At 32.1% G+C, this 16,250-nt stretch overlaps 1 protein-coding gene across 1 annotated transcript; it reads left to right on the top strand.

Annotated features, from left to right (window-relative positions):
• The first annotated feature begins 839 nt into the window (after positions 1 to 839).
• On the top strand, positions 840 to 16,070 carry LOC134274866 (uncharacterized). The gene is made up of 19 exons (XM_062757111.1): positions 840 to 909; positions 2,259 to 2,435; positions 2,622 to 2,819; positions 3,653 to 3,811; positions 3,997 to 4,071; positions 5,030 to 5,122; positions 5,541 to 5,624; positions 5,773 to 5,865; positions 6,096 to 6,182; positions 6,408 to 6,500; positions 7,966 to 8,109; positions 8,374 to 8,544; positions 12,553 to 12,780; positions 13,183 to 13,365; positions 13,574 to 13,692; positions 14,087 to 14,312; positions 14,675 to 14,770; positions 14,885 to 15,004; positions 15,957 to 16,070. The coding sequence occupies exons 1-19, from the start codon at positions 877 to 879 to the stop codon at positions 16,068 to 16,070; spliced, it is 2,493 nt and encodes an 830-aa protein (XP_062613095.1). The 5' UTR covers positions 840 to 876.
• Positions 16,071 to 16,250: the final 180 nt, after the last annotated feature.

Below are 16,250 nucleotides of genomic sequence, written 5' to 3' on the forward strand. Positions count from 1 at the left end.
GGAGAGGATTGTTATAGGCAGTGTCTGCATTTCAATCTTGTTATATTTAGACATAATGATCGCGAATTATTGTTTAAATTGAATTAAATAAATATACATCATTACATGTAATTTGGCTCGTTTAGGTTATTTGCATCTTGATTTTTTTTTATTACAAAGCATGTGTTCTTTGGGACACACTATTTTACACATTTGTTAGCAAAATGATCACAACTGTTGAAAATAAAAAAATATATAGATACCTTGAACAATTTATCCGTGAATTTATTTCTTTATTCTCTTTAACCGATTAATATTTTGACAAAAATATTGATTATGGGGAGAACTCGAGATATACATATATTTAAGTATTTTTATTAAAAAAAGATATTGTAAATGAAGACTAATTGTTCATATTTAGTAAATCTCGAAGAATTTGTATTTTGCTCTTAAATAAAGAATAAAGAATATTTATTTGACAATTTCCTCTAATAAACTATAGCCTATTACAATATGTATAACAGAAATTTAACTGGAATCCAGTAACTTAAATTTTATCTGCAATGTATTTATCAGCTATAGCTACTACAGTGATCTAATCTGCTAGATTCGATAAAATATACATGTACATATTCTGTCAATCTTTCAATTTTGAATTTATCAGTTATGTTCATAATATTCATTATCAATTCATTAATTTTCTTAAGGTTTGCAATCTTTCTGTTTACTTCATCTGATAAAAACAGATGTATTTCATCACTTAAATGCAATTTTGAATATCCAAATTTATCCAAAAGTATATTAAGGATTACCGTTCTTGATCTATGCGTTTTCACTTAGTCATTTTTTAGGAACGATAACTTCGTTGTTTACATTCTTTAAAACCGAAAGTAGAAGATGGCCGAAAAACAGTACAAGGTTTCAGGAAAGGTTCTTTATCATTAATAGCATACAGTTTTTAGATATCAGTTGACAAATATAAATTTGTCAAAATTGTAACCACTTTTTTTTCACTGATAAGCATAATTCATATCTTTTTCTTATTAAAATGTTTATGTATAAAGACGGGGGATGTATTTTTGGTGCCAGCGTGGCGAATACGCTAGAGTCGTGGAGGTTGTTGTTTAACATCCTTCTCGAGAAATTTTTACTTTTATGGTGACTGGAGAAACCACGCAGAAGCCACCACTTTCCGATGGAGAGCAGTAAATTTTGTCATTTTCTCTGGACTTAGGGCCATTGAACAATGAGGGATCTTTTTCGTGCCAGCACCCACTGTGACTCCAGGCATCGTTTGTACAACAAGCAAATGGAATCTATCATTTGATCAAATATTCAATTATTCACTGACGCTGATAGGATATTATTTTCACACTGAATTATCAATTGGGTGTTTCTGTGTATGCTTGATTTTGACAAGAAGAGTGTGACCCATTTACAGGGGATTTTTACTCCTCTGTGGCCTCCGGATGAAAATAATTGTAACCACAAACCTCCAGTCGAAGCTGGTAGATGGACTAATGCTGATAGATCTTTAAGATTATGTAATATATGCAGCAAAAATACTTTGGGTGATGAATTTCATTATGTAAAGGAATGCCCATATTTTTCGTCTTTACACTACGTGTAAAACTTATTGGTAAGAAGTATTTTTCTCATGTAAATACTTATATAAGTTTGAGAAAATTATGTCCATCACAAATGTTGACTCACTGAGAAAATTATGTCCATCACAAATGTTGACTCACTGTTATTAAAATTATCTATTTGCTAAAAAGATATTGGTCTGTTTTCAGTAACTGTTTTCTTATTAGACAGTACTCTTCCTTACTTGACTTGTATTTTGTTTATACATGTATGTAAATATGTTCCTGTACCTCATATACCATTTTATGGTCTGAGAGTAAATAAACAAACTGTCAAGATACATGATATCAAAGATTAAACACAGTTAAATTATTTATAAGCGTTCGTATAGAATGCATTATAATTTTATCGTCCTACCCACAAATGTATGCAAAATACCTGTGTTAATCGAAACTAAACAATGACTTGCACCTACGGTATATGCATATTTACAAGATAAACAAAAAAATTCACGTTACACAATGTAACGTACAGGGATAGTAAAAATAAAGTATTTTCCTAGAAGTATTTTTCATATGGATTAATAGAAATCACTTGAACCTACTCCTTTTTTTGACATTTAGGGCCAAGTACGCTGTAGATGTTGATTTGATTTATAGTACATTAACATTCATGTTTTTTGTGTTTTGAAGATGATGGGAGACAAATCTGCCGTGGTTTCCGATAGGCCAATTAAAACACTTCTTAGCGACTCAAAGATATCAGCATATAAACAAAAACTCCCAGAAGGCTACATTGAAGCAGCAAAGAAACAATACTCATCATTACTTTCAGATTTGGAGAAGCTCAAAACTGCTCACCCACAACAGGTTAAAAATACATTATGACTTAGATGATATGCGTCAATGTAATTAGGTCAATTTTTCAAAAGTATTCTTGAATTTATTTACAAAATTTCAATACTATCTGTGTCTGTGTCCAGCTTTTTCTGATTTTAGGTGAAGAAATTAAAAAAAACATATCAATTGTAGATGTCTTTATTTTCTTACATGTAGTTTAAGATGTTAGAGATGAACAGAAAAGAAAAACTCACAGAGAAATCAAAAGAAAAGAAAGGGGATGTTGGAGGAGATCTACATAATAAGGATCAGTCAGTCATTGCTATATATACACTGCTACAAATAGTAGAGGCATCAGAGAGAGAATGGGATGAGTTACACTACCTTTTGAATGCCAGATATTTCCTCAAAGAGGTAAAATAAGATCAGTCGCCATTTATAATTTGTTGTTAAAAGTTTTTTTTTTCCTTAATTAACTGATCATTTCTTTTAAATATATTGCTTTCGAAGGAAGATATAATATTTATTATCAAATTTGTGATATTTTTGAGGACAGTACGATGATATAACCGTGAAGTATAATATTTTCCGGGGTTTTCAGGACGAGAAAAGAATTGTGCTTTGAGGGTTACAAAATTATTCTCTTTAATGGAAAACGGCAATAATTATTTTGTTACACTGCATGTATTTAATGAATAAATGGTTGAAACTCGTTCAGCAATCTTTCATATTTCATATTGTATAATGATTGTAAAACTGAAAATAGTAATTGATAATAATCAATTGTGTGACCTAAAAACTTCTAGATTTATTATGATACTTGCATGTACATTGTATACGCATCAGTCTGATTAAAATCAAACCTTCACTAATCAGACTGGTGTACGCATATACTAGTATCTGTAAATAAATATGATAAGCATGTACTAGAGGTGTATATGACTAATTCATGTCTGATCCAAAATTTTCAATTTTTTAGATCTATTGTAAACCGTCTTTCCATCTTTTTTCCATCATTTATTTTTCACGCCTTTCAAATTTTATTTTCTTTTAGTTTGAACACTGTATCACTGCTAGAATAAGCAAGATTTGGCCATTAAACTTTAAGTTAATAGATCAATACGTCATGGAACGTCTTTAAAACAAATGTATACATACATGTAATGTGACAAGATGCTATAAGTCCAGCAGTGAAAAAATATTTCAAATTATCATATTGCATAATTACTCATTGCATTATTTTACAGAAACCGAAAAGTCAGCATGAAGACCATCAATCACAAGATTCCCACAAACACGAAACCAAAGGTGTTTCACAAACGCTACCATCTTCAAAACAAGGATCAAGTTATAACATAAGTACAGAAGTAAAACGTGATCCGACTTTTTCAGCATCTTGCAAAGAGGTAAGAAACTATAAAATGTATAAAAACATTTTTAATTATACAACAATTAATATAAAATCAACTTTTTGTATCAGTGGCTTTTGTTAAAAATTTTGCATGATCATTTGATTCCGTGTAAATATTCAACTGTAAGTAAAAGTGTTTGGAATATCCTTTCTCTCGAGCTCTATCAAAACTTTAAACAGGTTTTAAATAAGAAAAATGCATCAGCACGAAATCCTGGCTTAGGCCAAACTGAAGAGCAGCGAGGACTCTTACAGGTATTTCATGGGAAAATGGTATATGAATTAGATAAACTTTTAAAAAACCTTGGTATCAAACTATCAATATTAAGGACAGATGATACAAACAAAAAATCGATGCCTGGATTGGTATATATTTTTTGACTAAATTACATTGCAAATAATAAATTTCTAGAGTATAAAGAATTTGTAAAGCTTCTGTGATGTTCAAAATTCTACCTTCTGAAACAATCCTTTTTATTCTATACAAATATTTTTCACTTCAAATTTCATTTTTGTGCAAATTTGAATAAAAAATTAAAAAGTACGCAGTAAAACGTATTCATTTTATTCATAAAAACAAGACCCAAGTTGATATTTTCAATTTTTTTAATAAAAGTTTGTTTGTATCATCTGTCCTTAAATATGCAATTTGAAATTTGTGCATATATATTTATAAAACAAAATTAAATGCTATTAGTTTATGAAATTTGGTATTCTGGTTTGGCATTCCTCCTTATTCCTTAATGAACGTAATGTTTCATTACTATTGATAATGATATTGACCGACAGACGAAAAGCTAAACGTGAACGTAAAGACGATCGACTATTTTTTGTGTTAACATACTTAAGACCTTCAGTATGATAAAATAAAGGATGGCTGTATTGGAGGGTGACGGTTGAAATTGACACGCCTTGGAAAACCATTGTCAACCTCCGCTGATGTGACGGTTGACAATTTTTTTTTTCATATTAGGGTATCAATTTCAACTGTTACCCTCCAAACACAACCATATACAATGTATACTATATCACTCATAGAATAAACAAAACACGTTTTGATCATTAATTTTTTTAAAAAAATAAATCTAAAAGGGTTAATAAATGTCGGTAAAAATAAATATACGTTTGAAGACTAAATTGATGCCAGAAGTTTAGCAGTGACTGAAAGGTATGTGTATCATACTAAATAATTATCCGTCGCATTATTTTACAGAAACAGAAGAGTCAGTCTGTAGGACCACAACCGCGCACTGACCACGAAAACGATACAAAAAGTGTTTTACAAACACATGATGATACGAAAAAGGTTTGTTTGACGTAAAACTCTTTTATTTTAATATAAGATGCTCGAAACAGTTGATATTGGTATCATCCAAAGTTATTTATTTTGTCATGTGATATATTGATATATTTAACATCCATGACTTCAAAATACTTTGGGGAAAGTACTAACATTTAGATCAGACACTTAAGATAAATTGGTGGATATAAATTAATTTGAAATGAAACTCATTTGCTTTAGTCAAAGAAACACGAATAGAACAAAAACAATACAGAATCCGATAATAAGGGATATAAATCAACAATAAATTACTACATGATACGATACGAATATTTGATGTTGACTCTAATACATCAAGAATGCCAAAAGCTGATTTAGGTTATAAATCGCCTAGTGTAGACCAAGTTTACTGTTGAAAAAAAGATGGTAAAATAAATTACAGCTGCAATCTTCAAAACATGAATCGAGGTCTGACACACACACTGATGGGAAAGCAGTGCAGACTTCGTCAGCATCTTTCAAAGAGGTAAGATTTCCCTCAATAATATAAGAAAAAATGTTGTTCAACAGTGTATAAAGAAATTTTCATATCTGTAGCCCAATGTGATATAATTTCTACATGATCATCAGTTTTAGGAATAAACTTAATACTTATTTTGTAAACATAATTGCAGGATTCAAATAGTAGAAATGTAACAACACAGGGTGCTGGTGACTTGGAGCAAACATGCCATGGTTTTACTGATGAAAATCGAGAACGGATACAGGTATTTAACGCTTGTATGTACTTAAAGAGAGCCAATAATAAAGAAAGTACAAATCGGACAACATCTGAGAATGCCTTTAAGAATAGCAAGAAAAGACTGTAATTCACACCAAAGTAATTAGTGAAATAAGACAAGCAATAATTGTGTCTAAAATCGGCCCTATTTCATTTGATGTATTTAAATCTGATTGTGTAGGTACATGAACAATTGAATTAAGTTTATGATTACAGCTACCATCTTCAAATCATAAAACACAAGGGTCAGGATCTAACATACATAACGAAGGAAAGAGTGTGCAGACTTCATCTTTGAGAGAGGTTGGCTAATTGAAAATTAAAGTTCATAAATGTTCAAACTATAATAAAAAAAAAAATGCAGTAACTAATGATTATATATTTCAAAAGATGAAAAAAACATAAATTAACATGGAAACTTTTCCTTGAATTGACAAATGTTCAGTTGATTAAGTTTAAGGAATTATCTACTTCAGTTTTCTTACTTGATAATCATTCGCATCTCAGAGTTATCAATTACATTTACAGGTTTCACATAGTACAGATGTACCTTCACAGAATGCTGGCAAATTCAGCCATACACACCATGTTTTTACTGATGAACAGCGAAAACAAATAAAGGTATTAAAAGAAACTCTGAATTGAGCTCCAGCAAGTGCTTCTATAATTGTTCCATTTTTTTTTTTAGCTCACCTGAGCCAAAGGCTCAAGTGAGCTTTTCTGATCACATTTTGTCCGGCGTCCGTCTGTCCGTCTGTCTCTCTGTCTGTCCGTCTGTCCGTAAACTTTTCACATTTTCGACTTCTTCTCAAGAACCCGCTGGGCCAATTTCAACCAAACTTGCCACAAAGCATCTATGGGTGAAGGGGATTCAAGTTTGTTAAAATGAAGGGCCACACCCTCATTCAACGGGAGATAATTCAGAATAAGTGAAAATTTGGTGGTATGTTTTAAAAATCTTCTTCTCAAGAACCACTCTGCCAGGAAAGATGAAACTTGTGGGGAAACATCCTCAGGTAGTGTAGATTTAAATTTGTTCAAATCATGACCACCGGGGGTAGGGCGGGGCCACAATGGGCGACCAAAGTTTTACATAGAAATATATGGGAAAATTCTTTAAAAATCTTCTTCTCAAGAATAACAAAGCCATAATTGATCATATTTATATGGAAGCATCCTCAGGTAGTGTAGATTCAAATTTGTTCAAATCATGACCCTCGGGGGTAGGCGGGGCCACAATGGCTGGCCAAAATTTTAAATAGAAATATATAGGAAAATTCTTTAAAAATCTTCTTCTCAAGAATAACAAAGCCATAATTGATCATATTTATATGGAAGCATCCTCAGGTAGTGTAGATTCAAATTTATTCAAATCATGACCCCCAGGTTTAGGGCGGGGCCAAAATGGACGACCAAAGTTTTACATAGAAATATATGGGAAAATTCTTTAAAAATCTTCTTCTCAAGAATAACAAAGCCATAATTGATCATATTTATATGGAAGAATCCTCAGGTAGTGTAGATTCAAGTTTGTTCAAATCATGACTCATGGGGGTGGGGCGGGGCCACAATGGGCGACCAAAGTTTTATATTGAAATATATAGGAAAAATCTTTCAAAATCATCTTCTCAAGAATAACAAAGCCATAATTGATCATATTTATATGGAAGCATCCTCAGGTAGTGTAGATTCAAGTTTGTTCAAATCATGACCCCCAGGGGTAGGGCGGGGCCACAATGGGCGACCAAAGTTTTACATAGAAATATATAGGAAAATTCTTTAAAAATCATCTTCTCAAGAATAGTAAAACCATATCTGGTCAAAGGTTTACTTTTGGATTTAAACTTTTCAATAATAAACCAATTTCTACTTTATTCCTAGCCACAATGCTCAGGTGAGCGATGTGGCCCATGGGCCTCTTGTCTAAAATAAGGAAATGAACAACTAAAGAATTGTGATGAAAGGATTGATGCAGATGGTATTTATAATGTACATAATAGCTTAACTTTCAGCAACTGATAAACATAAATTTACATTAATTATTTATTTTTCTTTTTTTATTACTTGAACAAACTTGACTTTTCAGCATGAAGAAACTTTTATTGAGAGTGATAGACCTATTTCCATCATTCTTTCACAAATCAAAAGCGCAGAATTGCAAAAAGCACTAGAGGAATACAGAACACTTCGAGATAAAGAGAGTCAATTATACAAGGATAGAGAAATAAAGGTAAATACATTTACATCTTACAACAAAAAATTATATAATAGTGAAATGGTGCTCAAAATAAATACATACATTGCTTTTAATGTTGTCTTTTGTAGAAAGATGAAAATGGTTTCTAAATAACAATTTTGCATCCAAAGCCATATTACAAATAAACATGATTAACTTTGAACGCATACATTGTCAAAACACTTTTTTGAGGATGAATCTATTAGCTGTTACTGAAGAACAGCCTTTAATGAATCTAATTATATTGTATTTGAATAGAATACATGGGAAACACCATCTGATATAAATGATGTAACTGATGAACAGAAGAGTAAATCGCCACATCTGTTCAACATCTTGAAGAATCTGAAAGATAAGACAACAGATGCTGCAAAGAAAGTGTGGACTGAATTTATCAAGTTGACTGATCATACTACACCGTCTAGGAAGGTAAACCTGATGAATGAAATTTATTAAAAATTATAATGATATTTATTTTTTATCATCCATGGATTCTTATATAGTATTCTATGGGCGGCGGAAAGGGTAAAAAAGACGTTTATGCAAAACTAACAACTAATTTTATAAACATAATGAAATACAAAACAGACAACCTTAAAAACAAAATCAACAGACTCGTTTGCAAAATCAACAGACTCCGATGCGAAACCAACGATCACCAATGCAGAACCAACAATTATTCACTGAATTGTCGCTAGATGGCGTGCAAAAAAACATATATTATCTGAATTAACGCTAGATGGCACACAAGTTTTTCTACGTCATCATTTTTGTACTTTCATAGGAACGTAAATCACACGAAATTATATATCGGATCCAATTGGTAAACCTCTGAATATATTATAGAATATATTATCGGTATCGAAATTATTTGTACTAGTATATCGGAATACATATAATAAGGGATCATATACTTCCGGTATATAGTACATTATATACCCATTTTTATCTATTAGATTGACCCTGTGTATAGTTTAGGATATGATTTGAGTACTTTAAAATATTTATAAAGAAAAGAAATTAATGCAAGATGTGTGTATCCATATCTTTTTTTAGCTTTAAAATAAGGTGAAGGAATGTAGGACAGCGATTACTCTAGGTTTTGGGGATACTGTTTTCGGACTCGGAGAAATTAGGCAAAATGCACATGGGACAAGGTCTACTGCGCATACCATGGCAAAAATGCCAACACACCTTGTACAGGAGTACAATTAAGTCTCATCCTTGTAGCCCTACAGGGTAAATTTCATTGGCGGATCCAGAGGGGGGGGGTTTCCGGTGGTTGGAACCCCCTTTTATTTTTGTACATAGAGAGAAAAATTTTTGTAACATAGAATAAGTCTAATATTTTGAAATAATGAAAAATCTTTGTCCGCTCTGCTCTGTAGATCTGTAGATTTTCGCGTACCTTCCTCCGTACCTTCCAAACCCCGGCTGAGAGTTCCGACCACTCACAAGTAACATGCAAAAAAAAATGCAGATGGAGGGGATTCATTTTTTCTGAGAATAATCTTTTGGTGTAGTTTTAATTAATATTTTGATTTGGAAACTCCCTCCACAGTTTTTATTGCCGGAAAATTTCAAGCAGATTCAAGCATTAAATGAAAATATATAATGCATTCCGAAGAGAAAACTTACGAAAGCCCCCTCTACCCCCAAAGAAGGACTTTAGAGTGTGGTGCAAAGGTTTTTTTGTTGTTGTTGTTGTTGTTGTTGTTGTTGTTTTTTTTTTTTTTTTGCTTGTCAACTGCTTTTGGAGCCCCCCTTTCTTACTGTATAAATATATGTAGTTACGGACTTCAAGTGGTCGTGTTGTGATTCTATGCATGAGTGCTGGGGCACCGACCTTTCGAAAATTGCTGGATCCGCCCCTGAATTTCTTTTACGGTTTCAACTACACTGAAAGGAAAAAGAAATGCATAGTAAACTTTCGAATAAAATTAAAACTAACCTTTCGAATATGTTTTCCAGATTTATTATAAAACATTTTAATTCATGTTTAATCAACAAGTTACCAAAATTTTGTGAGACTTTGACTGAAACTTCATGAGTTATTGATATCGATACCCCCCCCCCCCCCCAAAAAAAATATTATCATCTCCCTTGCGCAGAAAGTACCAACCTTGATTACCCTGTTCCTCAGAGCATTTATCTTTTCTGTATTGTATAATTCATACATGTAAGGCACAGATCCTGTTTTTCGGGGGGGGGGGGGGGGGGGGGGTTCCAATCCAGGCCATATTTTTTTTCACATGCGCAGATCCTTTGATCCGCGCACATAGATCGCTAAACAAGTAGCGATTTATGTGAGCAGATCAAAGGATCTGATTTTTATCAGATTGCTTCCTAAATTAATTTATTCTAAAATAAATTTAATAGACTTACTTAGTCATACAAAGAAAAGCAAAAATGATAAAAGTACAATTTGCCAAGTGAATTTTCATGTATCAACAAATTGTGTAATGCATGAACACAATAAAATAATTTTATATGAACTTTTTTAATAGTGTAAGGGGATTTTTTTTTCTTTCAAAAATTTTCTATTGGGGAAAAAACAATATCTGCTACTGGTTTCTTGAAGTATATTAACATTCGTTTGTCTTGCTGCCTCTAATATGTTTGAATTTTAAAAGTCCGACATGATGCTATTATCCGAGGTCTGCAAATTGGATGTTGATAGACAATTTCGCGGGATTTGGATTAGCTTACATGTACATATATAGACTTACATGTATATAGTAAAACATGTGTTCGTTTTCTTTGTAACTTTTTAAAAAAGATTCATTTCCAAAATATTTTTTAACACATGACAAAGCAATGTGTCAGATAAATATTCACATAAAATGGGGATGTTCAATTTGGAAATCCCTGGTTACTAATAAACTTCTGACGTCATGACCTCCGAAAAGCTCTCGCTTGGCTTAAAATGTGTAAACAAACCAAATGACCTCTCATTTCAATACATATTTCTGTGCATAATTTATGCTTGAAATGCACCTTGATCCATATCATTGTAAACTTTTGACATTAAACTTTTATTCTATACCCAGAAAGTTTCACAAACATGTGAGCATGTTTTTATTTTTATCATTGAAAGGGAGGCATGCGAATTTCCTTTATGTGCTAATATTCATCCTTTTGACCTTCACTCTATAATTGTGACCCTGATCCATTTACATTCCTATGAAAGTACAAAAATAATGATGACGTAGAAAAACTTGTGCGCCATCTAGCGTTAATTCAGGTAATATATGTTTTTTTGCACGCCATCTAGCGACAATTCAGTGAGTAATCGTTGGTTTTGCATTGGTGATCGTTGGTTTCGCATCAGAGTCTGTTGATTTTGCAAACGAGTCTGTTGATTTTGTTTTTAAGGTTGTCTGTTTTCACCGTATACAACGGGTAACGCAGGGGAGTCGCGAAAAAGTAAGGGGGAGTCGTTTTCAACGTATGGAGGAGTCGATTTTCACCGCTTCGGAGTCAGAAGAGATGTGGGTCACGTCTTTTTTCGGTATATGTAAGATGTATTTACAAAAACCAACTAGCCTACGGAAGGTAGCAATAGTTAAGCTTTCTGTTGGTCATTTGTCCGGCTTGCATATACGTCCAGTTTTTTCAAACACTTCGAAACTATTCAACAGATTTCATATTTATGTTGATCGAGTGGTTAAAACATGCATAGTTTGCGCAATCTACGACTTGTGTAGGGATTATGACAGTTAAAACAGCAAAAGCAAACGTTTATCTTTCAAATGTCATCCCTTAACAAATGATGGCAAATTGACAACTAAACCTTATTATAAAAGAGATGATTTCATTTTTGTCTATTGTCAACTTCAAAAAATAAAAAAAAAATTGTAGCAATATTCCATTATCACCTTCTTTTGGAGATTTAAGGAGCAATGTTTTAATACACAAGATCATATGTAACGTATAAACAATATGTTACGGTGTAAAATACGACATCTTTGGACTTATCATAAAATTTAATACATACACACACATGTAACTTTGTTGATTACCTTTTGTACTTTGTGTAAATTGTTTTAAAAGCTTTTTGCATATTTTGGAAATGTGATAAATTCTGGAAACTCCACACAGCTGTAATTCCGCCCGCGCGAGGCACAGTCAGAACTGGACATTTAATCCCTAAAATCTTGCAACTTAAGATAGATCACTTTTAAAAACCGTGCAGGGATATTGACAAAATTTATTAACTTCTAAACATTTAGCAAGCCAGCTGTGGGCATGGTGATAGTATGCTATGATATTGATTAGGACTAAGATGATCATATTTCAGATATATTTTATCTTTAAAATCCTTGAATTTAAATAATTGTAATTTTTATTTCCCTTGAGTCCATGCAAAGGTGTGGTTAATCTGTTATTACGTTTTGACTTAACAACTTTACTTGCTGTTATCTCACGTATACTTAGCAGGAGACAGCAAGTCATCATACGCATCATATAGATGTTCCTTCTGCTTCGATGACAGAAATTTCAAAGCATCCGTCACACTCGGAAAGAGTGCAGCTTAGACCCACAGAAAAGCTGTTTCAAAGGATAGAAATGCAGCATGGAAAAGGAAAATATGAAAAAGCGAAGGGACAGTTTTATCTCCTGGTGAAAAGGGATGCTAACTTTAAACGGAAATTTCCTGATAAAGTAATCATTTTATTAATTTTTTCTTATACATGTATATGATACTATTCTAATTACAGGTATCTGACGTAATGCAACATACTGCAGGTTGCATAGTGTACAAATCTCCTTGTTTGGAATATTTCATCTGCAGTTAGAATATTTTCAATTTCATAGAGAAATAAAATTGTATCACAAAATCTGAACCCAGAAATTCATTCTGTTTACATATTTTTTTTTATTTTGTGGTACATGAATTACATAATCAAGAAGTAACGATCAATTTTAAAAATATAAAAGAGTGACAAGACATTTCCTCTGACTACTTTAGTCAAAGTTATCCTTTTCTTAGTCAAAGTTAACCTTTTCAAAGCGCTTCTTACCATTTTCAGTATAAGAAAATAAATATCTGTAACATTCTTGCAGTACAGTGAGCTACAAGTGTTTATGGATAAACCTGAAGATTATCAATATAGTCCATATCAGTGTTTGTATGATGTTTTGAGTAAAGTAACAAAGAAAGACCCCTTATATGATAAAGTATGGAAGGAGTATTTCTTTCTTGTGACGTCAGATCAACAACACATTATAGCTGAAAGTTGTGGACAGGTGAGAGAATTAACTTTAATTTAACTCGTTCAAATAACGAAATATTTTATTTATTTTGATTTGAATAATAATTTTAATTGATGATCCCAGTAAATCTAAATCCAATGGAGTATTTGACTCAAACATATTTTCTTGTACAGATATATTTATTTTGAAACATTGAATTGTGTAAGAGTTTTTAATTTCGATTTTGATATATCATTCACAGGTATTTAAATCTGTATATAAAAAAGATATTGATTCCGTGGTCGTGCCCCGAAAATCATACGAAGAACTGCAAAACGAACTTGTTGAAAAAATAAAACAGATAGAGGAGTTAACCACAAGGTATACTATATAAAAATAATATGTAGGATAATTTAATACATGAAAGCAAGTTGAACAATTCATCTTGTATGGATCTTGTACATTCACATTTCATTAATGCCTGTTGATAAGTAGAATCAAACAGTGTTTATGTTATTTCTTCTTAGTGTAAAGTATTGATTTTATGAATTTGTTTGCTATATCACGAGTTGAGAAATCATGGATGCTATTTATAATACATCTGCACAATATAAGAACAATATTTGTATCTTATTTGGTACATTTTTCCACATCTTTACCATCAAAGAGCCAACAATTCGTAATATAAATACTTGATCATATATATTTATACGAGCAGTCCTACAGAGGCAGAAAGTGTTTTAAAAAACTTATTTTTTTTATATTATTTTCACAGACTTAGTAAATTTGCAAGTCAGCAACTAACAGCAGGTAATCCTAACATTGCTGACCTGAGTGATAAACACCGGCCCACTAAGATCGGCGAGCTGTATAGTGAGTTGTACGACAATGAATGGTCGGAGGTGTTCGAAGTGATTAAAGCCCTTAGACATCCAAACACTGAGGAGTCCGAGACAGAGTACTTTGAAGATGTCCTTAATACTCTGAAAGATATTTTAATGGTAGGATTGTATTAATGTTTTAATGGTGTATTGTTATTCCACATAAATGTAATATAATTATGTTATTATATATGATAGTGTTATTGTTTAATAAGTTTTTCATTGTACAGAAAAATATCTTGTACAGTACCTTCTCTAAAACGTGCTTGCAGTTGGGGATTTTGATAAATTTGTGCATTTGCTGTTTTTTTAAAAATGTTTTTAAAAGTTTTCCAAAGTACGCATCTATAGCCATTTATCTTTTTAATTGAATGCATTGTATTATGCATAAATGTTTACTCTATTTGATCTTAGTAATAGAAGTTTATTTAATAGTTTTGTTTAAAAATACTTTTGTGTAAGCATGTGATTTTTACCTACAGGCTGCTTACGAGTTCTCTGCCGAAAAAATAGAGTCACATCTTGGCGATCTTAAAAACATTATGCTTTGTTCAATAACTTGCAGCAAGGAGAAAGGGGTAAATTGCATGATTAAATCCGATAATATACATTCAACTTGACATTTTACTAGAAGAAATGAAGGATGGAAGCTCTCATTTTGTTTTAATGTATATAAATTTTCAACCTTGTAGACAAAAGATGAAAGTACAAGGGAAGAACAGAAAAACACGGAATACGGCCGCTTTGTAACTGAACACGCAAGAAAATACACTAAAGAGTCAGCCGCTTACACCATCAGAGAAGCCGCAAAGGTTTTTAGCTCACCTGAGCCGAAGGCTCAAGTGAGCTTTTCTGATCAAAATTTGTCCGTTGTCTGTCGTCGTTGTTGTTGTCGTTGTCGTCGTTGCCGTTGTCGTCGTCGTAAACTTTTCACATTTTCATCTTCTTTTCCAAGAACCGTTGAGCCAATTTCAAGAAAAACTTGGTACAAAGTATCCTTGGGTGAAGGGGACAAGTTTGTTCGAACTAACATGGTACAGGCCCTTTTCCAAGGGGAGATAATAATGAATTAGAGAAAAATTAATGGCATTTTTAAAAAATCTTGCCTTTCATGAACCACTGGGCCAGGAAAGATGAAACTCATGTGGAATCATCCTCGGTAGTTAGATTCAAATTTGTTCAAATCATGACCCAAAGGATAGGGTGGGGCCAAAATGGCCGTCAAAGTTTTACATAAAATATATAGGAAAAATCTTTAAAAATCTTCTTCATCAAATGGTGTTACCACTATAGGACAGGAAAGATGAAAATCATGTGGAATCTAAAACCATCGAGTTATGAGTTTGTAGCTATAATCACTTTCCATATGTTTAACTGGCAAATGTACATTTGTTGTCTTAGTTTTACATATAAATCCTGGGAAACCTTTTAAAATCTTCTTTTCAAGCATTTCAAGAATGTACATTCATGTATATTTAAAAGACAGCATTAAACGGAATTACATTTATCGTTATACATTATACATTAATAAATACAACAAACAATTCTAAATGTGTATTTTTTGTGTATTTTTTGTTATTTCATAAGCCAATTGCTCTGGTGAGACATATGGCCCATGTATTGCCATCTTGTTTTACCCTTTTTGATAAACTTTTTTAATACTAAGTTCACATAAAAACAACTTCATTGTGCTTGAATACATGAGAGGTTTTATAATGAACATTTTAAATTGTGTTAAATTACTTTCGATATCATTTTCTTCAGGTTTTCCAAAAGGAACGTTTGGGTCTAATTTTTAAAGAAAAATCCGGTGATCCCAAATTAGCTGCATACGTCGACAAATGTATCACAACTGGTACATTTTTAAAGGAAATGTAATTGTGCCTGAAAACTGGCAGGGACTATATTTTTGCCTTTCATGGAAGAAAAGGGAAATCTACTTCTTTTCTGCCTCTCAAAATTCTTATTGAAGGAATTTAGTTATAATTTTTACACAATTTTCAAATTGTAGCAAAATTGATAATAAGGATATCAAGTTTTAAAATATATCAAATAAAT

Source organism: Saccostrea cucullata, unplaced genomic scaffold, assembly GCF_032062105.1.
Source record: "Saccostrea cucullata isolate Sc308-1 unplaced genomic scaffold, CSIRO_AGI_Scuc_v1 ctg931, whole genome shotgun sequence".
Taxonomy (NCBI): Eukaryota; Metazoa; Mollusca; class Bivalvia; order Ostreida; family Ostreidae; genus Saccostrea; species Saccostrea cuccullata.

Excerpts from the sequence above, each read along its gene's own strand:
- LOC134274866 (XM_062757111.1), top strand. The coding sequence starts at position 877 with ATGGCCGAAAAACAGTACAAGGTTTCAGGAAAG. Across the intron at positions 910-2,258 it reads AGTACAAGGTTTCAGGAAAG|ATGATGGGAGACAAATCTGC; the intron begins GTTCTTTATCAT and ends TGTGTTTTGAAG. Across the intron at positions 5,866-6,095 it reads AAAATCGAGAACGGATACAG|CTACCATCTTCAAATCATAA; the intron begins GTATTTAACGCT and ends TTATGATTACAG.